The sequence below is a fragment of the Podarcis melisellensis genome, assembly GCF_964234715.1.
Source record: "Podarcis melisellensis genome assembly, chromosome: 12".
NCBI classification, from domain to species: domain Eukaryota; kingdom Metazoa; phylum Chordata; class Lepidosauria; order Squamata; family Lacertidae; genus Podarcis; species Podarcis melisellensis.
This window is the reverse complement of record NC_138544.1, coordinates 6,710,281-6,725,691: the sequence shown is the minus strand read 5'-3', so window position 1 is coordinate 6,725,691 and position 15,411 is coordinate 6,710,281. Positions and strand designations below refer to the sequence as shown.

Sequence of the window (15,411 nt, the reverse complement as noted above, 5' to 3'; positions counted from 1 at the left end):
GTACAAAATGTTGGATTATGCTACATTAAGATTGGTTCAATAAAAGACCATGGAAATGTCTGAGAAAAAGAACAGCAGTTAATTTGCCATGTTAAGAATAAACAACTTGTAGACCATATAGTAGTCAGTAGGTGAGGGGTTGTCAACTTTTTGGGTGGGTGAGCACATTTGAAATTTTAAACATTGGCAACCCCTGGCCACAGATAACTGACATGTTGCAGTTTTATTAGATGAAATTCGTAATGCATCCAGTGGAAGATTATATGTGTTTAATTCTTAAGGTGCATGAAGAAGATGATTGTAATTTTTACACTCTATAAAGTTTAGAATTCAAAATTTGTGCTCAGAAATGTATGCTCTATGAAAGAGAGAATTTGGGGTGGTGTTTGTTTAATAAATAATAATAATAATAATAATAATAATAATAATAATAATAATAATAAATTATTTATATCCCGCCCTCCCCAGCCAAAGCCGGGCTCAGAGCGGCTAACAACAGTAAAATAATACAGCATTCTAAAATCAATTCATTATGAAATCAGTTCAAATCAAATTAATGGCAACCATTGGGAGGGGGTCAGGCTGTGCCTTGGCCAAAGGTCTGGTTTTGAGTGCTTTACCATCCTGACAGATTTTATTTGATTAAAAGAATCAAACAACTACACTTGAAAGTTTTGCTGAGTGTTCAGCAACGAATGTTTCTTTACAATGCTTTGTAACACTTAATTGTCAATAAATTCTCAGAGTCCCCTATAAAAAGAGACTGATTTTTAAACCACTATGAGAACTGTAGCTCTGTGAAGGGAATAGGGGCTCCAAACAATTATCAGCACCCTTAAGAAACCACATATCCCAGTATTCTTGGGGTGGGGTGGGGATTGAAGTGGTGCGCTACTGCTTTAAATGTATAGTGTAGAATCGGGCTATATGATGAAGAAGACATACAAGAAGAATTCTGACAGTGAACAAATGAACAAAGTTTTAAACTTACATCATCAGCTGTTCCAAATATTAGGCACATCAAGAACTTCAAGGTAATTGTCCCCAAAAAGCAAGAAAATCCTTCAATGGCCTGTAAAATGAAAGGCATGGTTCAACTGAAGAGCAGAAGCAAAACTCAGCATTTAATACAAGAGGCACTTTAATTAAAATATATATTATTATGGAACTGTTTCTCTTATTCTTATCTACAATTTTTTATTACGCTGTGTGAGAGCTGAAATGGCAGGGTTTTTTAAATTAAACCAAGTACTATTGGTGCAAGTGAAGTCAAGTTTTTTATACTACAGTGGTACCTCAGGTTACATACGCTTCAGGTTACGTACGCTTCAGGTTACAGACTCCGCTAACTCAGAAATAGTGCTTCAGGTTAAGAACTTTGCTTCAGGATGAGAACAGAAATCGGGCTCTGGCGGCGCAGCAGCAGCAGGAGGCCCCATTAGCTAAAGTGGTGCTTCAGGTTAAGAACAGTTTCAGGTTAAGTACGGACCTCTGGAATGAATTAAATACTTAACCTGAGGTACCACTGTACTTTCATGCAAAATTTAATATTCACTCCCTCTGACACTGAATTTGGATGGGGTATGCTGATGGATTTGTAGCCAAAACAGAGATACCCATGCACACAAGGAAAGATTAAGCATATTGGAGGCATTCGGGAGTATACAAAACACCTGCGAAGGAGGGTCAATCTTTCCCCCTAAACAAGTAAACTAGCTATTGTACATGCAACCTCTCAAGAATACAGGAGAACAGCAAGAAATAAGTGCACATAGCCCACCAAGATGCCAGAGACAGTTACTTGAGGTTTAGAGCAGAGTGAGGTCAGGAGGAAACCAATGCCCACAAAGGGCTATCCAACCAGTCCCTCAGAATGCCAGTCACCTGCACTGTACAACTACTGAGCTGTGATGTCAGCATCACACAGGTGACAGGTTTAGAACTGAGAAGAGGTTAAAGGCAATACTAGACCGTGCAGCATCGAGAGCATGGGAGGCTACGATGTCCTCTGATGCTTCCCTTTTCCAATTCATTTACTACTTTGGCTTCCCACCTACAGAGGTTGTTCACAATATGTGATGGATTCAAGGATTCAAGGCAATAGTCACACACAAACACATCCCACTCTAGCCGATGTGTAATGCCAACAGAGAAGTGAAGGGCTGCACGAAGCAATCTCAGAGCGCAGCATTTCATTCAGGTCTTACTTGTTAATAATAAAGATGAGGTTATAGAAAACAAAATGATCTGCAATGCATCTATTTCATGTAGTGTTCTCTCTCAAGAAGCCCTTAGCAAATCAAACAGGAACATTAGCAAAGTGCAGTTATTCAGCTTACCAAAAAGTTGCTTAAAAGGGACAACAGTCTCCCAATAAATTATTCTCCTTAATAAATACAAAATGCATTCAGGTGCAACACCAGCTGTCAATCACTCACCTGCTGGCCAAGGACCCCCAAGGCCTTGGGATAGCCTTCCATCAGCCCAGCCCAGCCCCTTCTCTGCTAGGCCCTGATGCTTTTCAGTAACATGCGCCAATGCTGGCTTTGAATGGAAACTATCACCTACAACTCATCCTACTGACCAACATAGCTGGTAATAAATTTATAACACGAAATGTCAATCCTTACCCATACGCGGATACCTCTTCTACTACACATTTTCAGGATGTATTCAGGACCCAGTTCAAGAATACCCTGAAAATAATTAAATTAGTTCATTAAACAGCAATTTCTCTCAAATGGAGTCCAGAAGGATGAAATAATAAATAAGTCAAAATGAAGTTAGAAAATGCTCAAAACCAGCATTGTAAAAGTATTAATACCAGACACTGAAATTATTGGTTTTATTGCATTACACTTCCATAGAACACTGAAACCCATTGTTACTGCTTTTTAAACATATACTGTGCTGTCTGTTATGCAGGATTCTATTGTACAATGGCACAAACTATTTGCACATCACATAATTGGACTTAGGCAGACCCACGGACGTCCAGTTTTGCAATATGTTAACCCAATAACCACATGACAGCATGGAAACAAGTAGTGAGCTATGCATACGTACACTTCTCCAAGAACATACATAACCAATCATCCAAAAAGACAAACCAGGAATGTCAACGGACCACCCTATAGTGTCATTCTGCTATCTTTTTGAAGCTGTACTACATGCATACTTCTTTTTATTTAAAACAAAAAAAATCCTTCCAGTAGCACCTTAAAGACCAACTAAGTTAGTTCTTGGTATGAGCTTTCGGGTGCATGCACACTTCTTCAGATACCTTCACACTACCTTCAGATACCTATCTTTTTATTTAGTTCACTATTTTTGGCTTTCATAAATTATGAAAAGTTATATAATCACACTAATTATCTTATCACCAAATAAAGGGAATGTTACTTCTTCCTGCAAACCTATGGTGCTCAGAAGTTGCCTGTATTCAGATTAAGTTGTTTTCAGAGCATGAGACTTGCCTCTTGTTTATTAAGCTGATCCAGAAGATGGAATTCTGGTGCATATTATAGTGCTCTTGAAAACCTGAGTTCTTCCCCATTCACTGTAATGTCAAGGCACACAAATCCATTGTGACAACAGCATTTGTTCCCAAACCGCAGTGAGTAGGAACACTCACAAGGGGCTCTACGTATTCACTGCAAAATGATTCATCCTTTTGGATAAAGCTTATTTCTGAAATGGTAAAATCTCCTGTCTCCAAGTAAATAACCAGTATCTCCACCCCACCCCACGTCCCAGCCTATATGCAGCGTTTTGTTCAGGTAATCTTGTAAATCATTGCAGTAACTCAGTATAGTACGACAAAGGATTCTTGAGTATTCCTTAACTAACTTACCCAACTAATAACCAAAAAGGCAGCATAATATGATGTCAGCAACATAGAGTTTCCAAACATAAGGACAAAACATACTCCAAGTGATGCCTAAAGGGATATAAACATTTGAACATATTTTAATGCAATCTTTAAGCTAATAATGGATGTGACAGATGCAGTGTCTATGAAAACACTAAGTTTTATTAAATCTTATTAAATCTTAAGACACAAAAGGTGCTATCTTGAAACAGCTTTATTTCATTGTAAATATTTCTTATCACAATAACGTAGCTTCCTAAAACAATTTTTATGAGAATCTCCTAGAATATGCAAAATATGACAATATATTGCTCTTATGTACTACCCACAGAACCATACTTAATACTAAACTAACATGTCAGAAAATAAATAAAAAGAATCTAGTGTTAAGCTGTTACCGGTACATGCTGCAGATATACAATATAAGTCTATACATGTCTACTCAAACGTCTCATTCATTTGAAAGGGACTTAAGCTGAAATAAGCAAAAAAGCAAATACACACTTTCATTTTTGGTCTACAACCCCCCCCCCTTTATGAAAAACTTACAAATATAAACTTTTATATTTCTTTTTTAATAAAGAATTCGGCCTCTTTTTGTATCATGACATTCGGAATTATTATTTTCCAGAAAATTTGTTGATAGCCTTGTTTGTCCATGGGGGGCGGGGGGAAGAGATAGAAATAATACATGTATTCAGGCCAACTAAATTGCCACAATACAGTATAGCACAAGAACTTGCTCAAGTTCACTTGAACTCTTTAGGCTGGATAGCAAGCAAAATTACCACCACCACCAGGGGAAGAAAATGCTGAGCATGATGGGAATGCCCCAAATCTACTGACACAGGGAGGCTACTTTTCATTGCAGTGATCTTGGGGCAGGGCTAGGGCAGTCATGTGATGTTGGGGACAGGCCCCCAGTCCTTGCTGAACCTGAAAGTGCTCCCCTCTCCCCATGTCCCCCCCCCAAAAGACAATGCCTAAAGTATGCAATTTAAAATATCTTTATACAGGTGTGCAGGAAGGTATTACACAGACCTGGCTGAATACCCAGTATGAAGAAGTGTCCTAGGGAACTCAACATGTCTGTTCACTAATGTGTGACATTTGTTTGTCCTTATAAAAGTGTTACCCTTAGGGCTATAACTCTTGAATTTTTCAGAAAGCTACAATGTATTTGGAAAATTCACATCATTTTTCATTTTCCGTTTCCTTACCCTTCATAGTGGAAAGTCATCTCTTGAGTCAGGTTCACAATGAATCTTAGCACATATTCTGTATATTTGATGGGATATAGGAGTGATCATCAAGCTTGCGCACTCTTTGTTTTAAGTGAATTTATATACCGCTCTATACCTGGGAGTCTCAGGGTGGTTCACTCTCCCATCAAAGCACACAGAACCTTTAACACAAACTAGGACCTGCACATTTAAATGTCTAATTGGATGGAGGATAGTTCACCTGAGTGGAATAGGAGAGTGAGAACTTAAAATCATATGCAGCATTTACTCATAAGAATAAGTCTCCAAGCAATTTAGTTTCTTTCTTCAGTTGCTTTCTTATTTTAAAAACCAACTCTGTGTCCACTATATTCATGATTCAGAAATAGGTAATTTTAGAAAATTGATTCTACCCCTAAATAATTTAAGACTAAGTATTACCATATGTGCATAAAGTATCTTCTGTAGTTTGGATGAATCAATCAATCCTAAAATATAAATTCCAAAAACTGATGCCACCTGCAATTGAAAAGAGTAAAGTAATTGAAAAAAGGTCTGTTGAGATCATTATTAAGTAAATTAGCTAGGTTCCAAACTACCATGCAATTCCTTCCGGGAGACATGGGGGTGGGCTGGGGTGGGGACTATTTCTTATGTGAGCCTAAACAGTAGTAAAGAATTACCTGACATTCAGAAGACATCTTAAGGCAGCCCTGTTCAGGGAAGTTTTTAATATGTAATGCTGTACTGTTTTTAACACTGATTGGGAGCCGCCCAGAGTGGCTGGGGAAACTCAGCCAGATGGGCGGGGTATAAATAAATAATAATAATAATAATAATAATAATAATAATAATAATTAGTTTGGATCCTGGCAGTTGCATCACAAGTAATCTGAAGAGATCAGCCACTTCTATGAAAATTGGAAAGTGAGGCACTGCAAAATGTCTTTTCCAAAGACAATGTGTTTGCATCATTGTAACAATCAAACACAAGAATCACCATTCAACATCACAGGATTGATTAAAGTTATTTCACCCATGGCAACTATCTCTGAGGGTGAATTTGACACACTTTCAGTAATGGCTACTGAAGCCACTGCATTAAACTCAGGAAAGAAGCAAAGGCTGTGTTTGCCCATAATGTTAAGTCATGATTTGTTCCATAAACCACAAGTTGTCTCAAAGACAAGCAAACCATGACTTGCTTCTCCAAAGCTTGGTTTATGTTTCTCCCATCTACTCCTCACTCCTTGGCCTAAGTTTCCTGCCAGGCAGAGATAGGAGCAAAGGTTTCTTTAGGGAAAGCGTCAGTGAAAGCTTACTAGCTACCCATGCCTCTAGGTTTCAATATTTTAATGTTATATTTTAATCTTGTTTTTAAGTTGTATTCATTCAACTTGTTTTTATTACTGCTTGTTAGCTGCCCTGAGCTCGGCCTTGGCTGGGGAGGGCGGGGTATAAATAAAAATTATCATCATCATCATCATTAGGTTGGTGAGTATCTGGGGAAGGTCTGACCAAATATTAAGCAAGGATGTTGTGTGCAGATAGAATGCTAACCCAATACAAAGCACACTTCGGCTAAACCATGGCTTAGGGTTATAAGTAAATCAGACCATGGAATTATTGCAATGCATTCCTTTAACACACGCCCACCATGCAATACAAATTACACCATGAGCTTATTTGTACAAACATACGCAGACTGTAATGCATACACCCTCCCACCATCACAAAGGAACGAGCTATGAAGAGAGATAGTGAAGAAGTGCAGCAGCAGCAGCAGTCCTGGTCCTCAACTGAGCCTGCCCCTCCCACAAACATATGTGTGAACTGCACTATAAAATAGAAATGAATAATTAGAATTCAGATCCCTTTTACTGAAATTATCTTACCTGTGTTAGAAGAACAAACTGAGCAAACTGCCACGGAAGCATGAAAAAAACATTAGAAACAGATAGTGCAATCAGGCTTCTTCTATTAACATTCTGAGTCCTTGGGGAAAAAATAAAAGAGTAGTAAGTTCAGTATTAGGATTGTTCATGAATGTGAAGATCAATAGAGAATGAACTATTTCAAATTGCTTTGTCTTTTCACTTACAGTAGTCACAGCTAAAAATATATAATTTAAAAAACTTTGAATAAGCCTCAATGATATGGATTCTCACACTCATAATGAACTGTAAAGTAGAAATTTACACACACAAAGGATATGCAAATCAAAATGTATGTACCTGTGATATTTCTCATCACCATTGTAAAACTATTGTGTCAACACAGGGGAGGAAAACCCTCAGTAACATTTTCATCTAATGTCAGGCAATATGTCTTAAGCTCACACACAACCTCAACCAGCTACCCCTTTTACCAGAGGCAGAAAGCAACTTCTGACCAAGCCACTTACTGGATTTAGGTGTAGCCAGGATCACCCTGAACCCACTATTCATCCCTAGATTGAAAGAGGAGAAAAGATAGCAGTTTCAGGAAGATCCTGTGTACACATCAACCTGGTATTCAGCCATGTCAGATAGTACCTTTCATTTTCCCCAGTAAAGGTTGACGTCTATGGATATGTAGCAAGAGAAAAATGCCTTTGCTACATTGCCACATATGGAGAAAGAACCCACAATTACAAAAACCTCTGACTGAGGGGAAACTGCCATCCAACCATAAGCCCCAAGAGTGATAGCAGACTGGGAGGCAATTGTGTGTATCCACACACACACACACACACCCCGGTTACCATGACTACAAACCTTTCTTTAATCAAGCCAGTTGAGCAGTACTAACAACACTGATTTGTACAGTGGTGCCTCGCAAGACGAAATTAATTCGTTCCACGAGTTGTGTCGTCTTGCGTCTTGCAGAGTGCAGATTCGCTGGGTATTAACGGCTTTAAGAAAAAGGAAGCAAACCTGCAAGACGTTTTCGTCTTGCGAAGCAAGCCCATAGGGAAAATCGTCTTGCGAAGCAACACAAAAAACGAAAAACCCTTTCGTCTTGGGCGTTTTTCGTCTTGCGAGGCATTCATCTTGCGAGGTACCACTGTATAAGGAAAGCAACTATGAAAAAGAACCACCATGGTGGGACGAATATTCACTTGCAGCAACCACATTTCTGGGGCTGCAATATCACTTCAAGGCAAAGACACAGCTAAAAACAGTTGTAGTGAGGATGAGCGTTTCCTTGGTATATTTTCAGCTCCCTGCTTTCATACCACTGCCATTCACTGGTCCAGTTTTAAGAAAGTGGTGAAAACTTTCAATAATGAACATTCCAAACATAATAGGAATATCATGCTCTCCACAAGATACCAGTATATAAATCAATACCTTGTTTGGGATTTTGTTTTAATTCTTCATATTTAAGAAGGAGAAAAATGGAAACTACCTGAGAATGTAGGTTAGTAATAGCATCTGAACCACAAGGAACGGATATGAAAAGCTTTCACGAAGAGGGGGAGTCCACATCACACGAGTACTCTGGAAGTAAAAACTAGGTGAATTCACTGTATGTTCCAATACTTGCTTTCCACTTCAAAGCAATGTGTTTGCAACTGAAGCATATATATAGCAAAACTGAAATTGTGGACACTTCCACTAGCAATTAATATCTAAAACAGTGTTGCGGTAAAGACTATAAGAGCAAAACAATGTATGCTTGAAGGATAAAAAGGTAACAAAATTTTGGAATGCTGCTGAAAAACAACTGATTTTGTTTTAACAAAATTTTAGCATCTACTCTGGTAACTTCAACCAAGAAATGCAGTGGTGCAAAGCAGTAAAAGCAAAATAAATAGCAAAAATCTCTTACACGTTCATTATTTTACAGATTAAATGATGCAGCTCATCTTCTTTCTGGCATTTTTTAGTTCTAGGTGGTAGAAAAACATTAGGTGGCATTCAGTGGAAGTCCTACTCAGAGTAAGCCTATTAAAAGTAATTAATATGACCAACTGAGGGCTCTTGGAGAAGAGATTAAATTAATTTTTGTGGTTCTACTCATGAGTAAAACACTTATTGAATACAACCCATTAGTCATATAATAGACCAATTGATTTCAATTGGTCTACTCTTGAGTATGGCCTACTTGGATATTACTCTCCATATTTCACTCAATCACTGCCATGTTGGCTTAGTAAAACTCCTAGTCAAACCAGTTAAGTAATACAATTTATATACAGCTAAATATTAAAAGAATCGGATGTGAAAGATACAAGATTGAAATATCTGGAAACAAAATAAAAAACATAGGACCAGTCATAGGAATTATTATTTTATATTAGATTTTAAAGTGGCTACATGCATATAGTTAACATGTAACATTGCTTCAAGAGGTTACGGCTCTTTTCTTTGTCCAAAAACATAGGTGTCATGGGGAAAATTCTAGTAAAATAATTTCTAATCTTCCTGGAAAGATTAATACTTGAAGAGAAGGGGGGAGGAAATATATTCTGGAACAATTAGCTCTTTAACGACAAAGCTGTATTTATTTCCTTAATAAATATATTGTGCAAAAAAGTTTAACTGTTATGCTGTTTTAATGGACTTGCTTATTACACTTTTTAATTATGGATATTTTAATGTTTTGATGAAACAGCTTTACCATGTGTTTTAATTATGGGTAGTTATATTTTTATAATCTTTTTTATACTTGCTGTTAGCTTTTACTTGTTTTACCTTGGTTTTTCTTCTGGAAATGAAAGGTGGATTATAAAGTATTTAAATAACAACTTAGTTCAAGTGATATCAATCAAACAGATATGAAGGCTGGAAGCAACACAGTATTTGCTTGGGCTCCTTCCTGCTAATTTAAGTAGTGGCTTAGTATTATGTGTAAACCAGACCTATGCTTTAACAGTTATCTCCACATTTCCATAATTAAGAACAAATGTACAGAAAAACCACCCTTTCTCATTTGTTTATTACAGTGACAAAATAAATTAGCAGCTATAGTTTAACTCTCCAGTAAGCAACATATTGGGACACAGATGGTGCTGTGGGTTAAACCACAGGGCCTAGGACTTGACTATCAGAAGGTTGGCGGTTCAAATCCCCATGACGGGGGTGAGATCCCGTTGCTCAGTCCCTGCTCCTGCCAACCTAGCAGTTTGAAAGCACGTCAAAGTGCAAGTAGATAAATAGGTACCGCTCCGGCGGGAAGGTAAATGGCTTTTCCGTGCGCTGCTCTGGTTCTCCAGAAGTGGCTTAGTCATGCTGGCCACATGACCCGGAAGCTGTACGCTGGCTCCCTCGGGCCAATAAAGCGAGATGAGCGCTGCAACCCAGGAGTCGGTCACGACTGGACCTAATGGTCAGGGGTCTCTTTACCTTTAAGCAACATATTGGCCACATTTGCGTGTTATGCTAAACCAGAGCTCAGTGCAAAGTTCATAAGCAAGAACCAGGTACAGCAATAATAATAATAATAATAATTTATTTATACACCACCCGTCTAGATGGGTTTCCCCAGCCACTCTGGGCAGCTTCCAACAAAATATTAAAAGTCTTAGGCTCACATGCACCTCCCCTTCTCCCACAAAGTGGCAGGAGTTCAAAAGCTTCTGACAGGGGTGCAGTCTCTGTGGGTCTCTGGGTGCCCAGGCATCCACAAATTTTTCAATGAGGGGGTCGGGGCACCTCTATATTCCGCAGCCAGCCCAACACAGCAGCAAACCTGTTGCAGGGCTGCTGGGAGGAGCTCTGGTGTACCTTCTGAAAGGCTTAGCATGGCCTGCAATGGCTGCGACAGGTTCTGTTGGGCTCTCCCACTGAAGAATTGGGCCTTTGGGGGGCATGTTGGGGTTTCTCCCAGCGTGTGACATCACACACACACTCCAGGCACCCACAATGTGGGGTGGAATCCAGGGCATGCCTAGCTTCTGGAGTGACACAATGTGTTAACAGCGAACATAGTTAATTTCAAGAATGTCAGTGATAGGCTATCAAGCTGGCAGAAGGAAAGGTTTCTGAACTGGTAGCTTACACCATGAAGGAGGAAAAGGAACGGAAGGCAAGCACACAAATCCAAGGCTTGCTGCATTGTTCTAAACCATGGTTTAGTGTGACATATGAATGCAGCAATTAAGATTTATGATATATTAAGCATATAGAGTTAGATCTGTACCCAATCTATCCTACACAATGAATCAAATATAGTCACAGATTCTAGACACATTTACTTGAGAGTAAGCTCTGCCAGTTCTACTGAACTGTCAAGTAAACATGCAAAGCACCATGATGCATATTGCAGGAGTTTTTCATTTGCAAAAGTAAAGGTAAAGGGACCCCTGAAGTTAAGTCCAGTCACGGACGACTCTGGGGTTGCGGCATTTGTCCGCAGTTTTTCCAGGTCCTGTGGACAGCATGACTAAACCGCTTCTGGTGAAACCAGAGCAGTGCACGGAAACACCGTTTACCTTCCCGCCAGAGTGGTACCTATTTATCTACTTGCACTTGGACGTGCTTTCAAACTGCTAGGTTGGCAAGAGCAGGGACCGAACAACGGGAGCTCACCCCATCGCAGGGATTCGAACCGCCGACCTTCTGATCGGCAAGCCCTGGGCTCTGTGGTTTAGATCACAGCACCATCCGTGTCCCATTTCATTTGCAAGCAGCAGTGTAAATAAAGGAATACTGACCAACAATCTAGGACACTTTCAACCTTCCAACTTCTTTTGTGTTTTAAACCGAAACATTTACTTTAAGGGATATGAACATTATCAAATGATCTGACCTTGTATTAAACAAAAGATTTTAAATTCTGAGTAACCTACCTCCCCATGGTTGAAAAAGTAGCATGCCACGGTAAGTAGTCCTCCAAACCTATTGCCACTGTAGTACAGGGGAAAGAAAAAGTAACAAATTTTGGAGTCTTTAGAAGAAGCAACTCAACATCTTTCACTACAAAATTAAAATATTGTTTACTGTATGAACTTAACAGAAGTTTACATCCAAATGTCAGATAAGCAAAAAGAATTACTTCTTAGCAAGAATGCTCAAATTCTACATGTGAAAGATCAGGAATGATCCTGAGGTTTGTGTAGTTGCTTGCCCAGGTTTAGAAAGTAAGGACTGTAACCTTTCAGGCTACAGTAGCTGGTCTTGATATTTACATCTGAACCAGGAGCAACTGTCTCATACAGAGCAAGAGAGGATGAGAATTAATACTGTCTATTATGTTAATATGGATTCTGCTTTCTGCCTTTGAGAATGTTTTAAACCAAGCATTCCATTCTACAAGATGCAGAAAGGAAATCAAAACATTAAGAATTTGACTACAACCTAACCATTAAGTAGCTGTTAAACATTCATCTATTCTCCTTAAGAGGATGCTAACAGTTGTAGTTACACTCGTAGTAAGACAGCTCTTTTGAGCTTTTTTTTTTTTAAAAAAAAAAAGACCAGGAAAGACTTGGGACATGGTAAGCGCAATGCAGAGAAAGTTGACTGGTAATTTGAAACTACAATAGCTTCGAAAATAATTTCTAAAATATCCATCTAATTGCTTCTCAAACACTGCCATCTAGGGGATTAATGGAACCATGATTTAAAAGTCATTCTAAAATATGTGTCTCAGTATTAAAATTGTTAATAATTTTGAATTACAGTGCATGTTATGTTTGCTGTTCAATCAGCAGTGGTATCTGTGGTGTTTGTTTGTTTTTGAAATCTTCTATATGTGATCCCAGCCAACAGGATGTCACATAGTTTATGGACAGAATGGTGACGCAACACACTTGGATCATTTTGCAGTGATGTGTAAATAATGAAAAACTCAAGCAAGGGCAATGATTCCAGCCCTCTCTGTAGCAGCAAATACTTCTGCCCTTATTTGCACAAGCACACACCAAAAACTGCCAGAAGGGGAGTTTCCTTCACAGCCCACAAAAGCTTTAGTGTGAAACTTCCCTTCTCCATTTTGGCTTAGCTTTATTTTGCATATACTAGAGGGGAAATATGGAGCAGCTCATCTCTGTAAACTATTATGCTACCAGTGTCAACAAAGCACACAAAGATCCATAGAGGGCACACTTTACTCCTGATTTCACAGACTTTCCATTTTCTCAGAAAAACAAACAAAAAACCTTAAAGCTGCTTACATTTTTAAACGAGTGACCAAAAAAGACTAAAAAAGCACACAAGGGAAACTATCAACATAAATACACTGCTACAGATTATTGCAGAGAAATGCACTGCCACCCATACAGTTTTTTTCCTTCTGGCAGCAGCTTTTCATGTTTCATGATAGGAAGAATATTGGGGCCTGCTGCCAGAATTGGTGGAAATGAAAAGCCTGCACATGCATGCAAAAAAACACTTTGGTTCCTGACCCACATCTGCTATTGTTATTCTCCATGGCCACTGGTTTCCACTGCAAATGACTTTTATGAGAAAAGCTGCTATTAAATTGAAATTTTGAAATTTAAGCTACACTTAAATAATTCTATCAGCAATTATTCATGTTTTGAAACTATTTAACCACTGCAGCTACTCAAGCTTTCACATATGCCTGAAGCATCCAGTCAATTGCAATCAATTACACAAAAACAAGCAAAGGGAATTGTTTAAACTACAAATTGTAAGAAGCTACACGTAGCTTTAGACATATACCCAGGAAATGGAAGGTGCTACTTTTTATGCACCCCTACTTTGGGAAGACGCTCACTTCTGTTACATGCCTATTGACATTTATTCTGATTCAGGAATAAACAACGGGTTTTCCCGAGGAAAGTGGTGGAACAAAAGAAAAGAAAAATCTCTTAGACCTATGCCTAGAAATCAAAGAACAAACAGAAACGAGTTACTGTGATATCCAATTCTGAATTGACTCATTGAAATCAATAGAAAAGTGCATTTATTTCAATGGATCTGAGTATGATTTAGATGCTTCTATGATTGTATGATATTACTCTAGCTTTATTCCAGTGAAATAGAGAAGTGACTTTGGAATCCTAGCATAAATATTTAGCTGAAAAATTAAGCACAGCACTAGCTTCCCTTAAATTCAACCAAGAACTGATATTCTGTTAGTAAAAGTCCAAATGTACAAAGTAAAAAGGAAAGGAAAAAACTCAACTTTTGGTGACATGACAGCATCCTGACTCACGATTCAGAAGCAACAGTCTCTGAAGGCTACGTTCTAAGATTGTATCACCATTGTGATCCCAAGCATACCCTTGGCATGTATAAGTGTTGCTTCTGACATAGCTTTTCAATGTAACATAAGTAAGCACATTTATATCTTGTGACCAGATTTTGGAGTTTTGCCAGTGTTAATAAACTGGCACACTTCCTACAAAGGACTGAAGCTATTCAAAATCAATACTTCAGAACTATACTTAAGGTGCCGAATGGTACTCCAGTAACCTTGTGCCTTCACGTTAACACAACTTTGGACCACATCCAAAGTATATGTATGTTAACTTGAGTTCAGATATAATTAAGTTTGCAGGGCAGGGTCAAACAGCCTAAATTAAGAATGCGATACAGACTGAACTACATTTAGAGGCAGAATAAATATTCCCTAACACTACAAAATCTGTTCTTGTTCTATTATCCTGCCACATTTCCTTTGGTATATTTTTCAAACAGCAAGCTACAAAAATTTAGTCTAGATTTCAAGAAAGTAAATTTTTTGTTTCAGTCTCATAAAAAGGGAGATTTAAAAGAAAGGGGGGAATTGCTAGGAGATAAGATTAGAACAAACATCTTAAAGCTCAATTACATCATTTGGTTCTTAGTGTGCAGGACCCCACATAAAATGCAGTGTGCTGTATATTTAAAAATACAAAAATTGATAGTAACTTTCAATGTATCAGCTTTTCTTCTTTTGCACCTTACCTTAGGTATGTGCCATATAGGAAGAATATTGATACCATTAATCCATTCAGAAGAAATATCATAGCCACATAAAAAGAAGCAGGATCTCCCAAGCCTACAGAACAAACAAGTGTTATTAAAACTCTATAATGCAACAGTAAAGACAAGCTACAAGGAAAAACACATTTCAGAAAGCCAAATCTGTTCTCCCCTCAGAAAAAGATGGTCTTTGTGATGGCAGTTGGGGGAAGGAGGGACCACTTCAGCTGGAACATCAGAAGCTCTAGTATGAACATCTTCTGCAGTATGGAAGCATAGAGGAGCAAAGAGCAAAAAATATTTAGATAATTCACTGTCACATCAGCTAATAAGAATAAATTATGAACTGACTTTAATTTTTCCCTGTTTCTGTCTATTTTTGGTCTTACATTAACAAGTCTTCAACTCAACATGATGATAAAGAATATTTATGTATTTATAAAAATGTTTATATATG

General features: G+C 38.3%; 1 protein-coding gene across 1 annotated transcript in view; it reads right to left on the bottom strand.

Moving 5' to 3' along the window:
• The window catches only part of DPY19L1 (dpy-19 like C-mannosyltransferase 1), a 42,919-nt gene that overhangs the window by 12,904 nt on the left and 14,604 nt on the right, over positions 1-15,411 (bottom strand). The window contains exons 7-14 of the mRNA XM_081931204.1: positions 14,937-15,030; positions 11,870-11,927; positions 8,485-8,576; positions 6,990-7,089; positions 5,536-5,613; positions 3,854-3,940; positions 2,631-2,696; positions 992-1,072 (exon numbers count right to left, since the gene is read on the bottom strand). Of these exons, the coding sequence (XP_081787330.1) occupies positions 992-1,072; positions 2,631-2,696; positions 3,854-3,940; positions 5,536-5,613; positions 6,990-7,089; positions 8,485-8,576; positions 11,870-11,927; positions 14,937-15,030 (656 nt within the window). The remainder of the gene's footprint in view (positions 1-991; positions 1,073-2,630; positions 2,697-3,853; positions 3,941-5,535; positions 5,614-6,989; positions 7,090-8,484; positions 8,577-11,869; positions 11,928-14,936; positions 15,031-15,411) is intronic.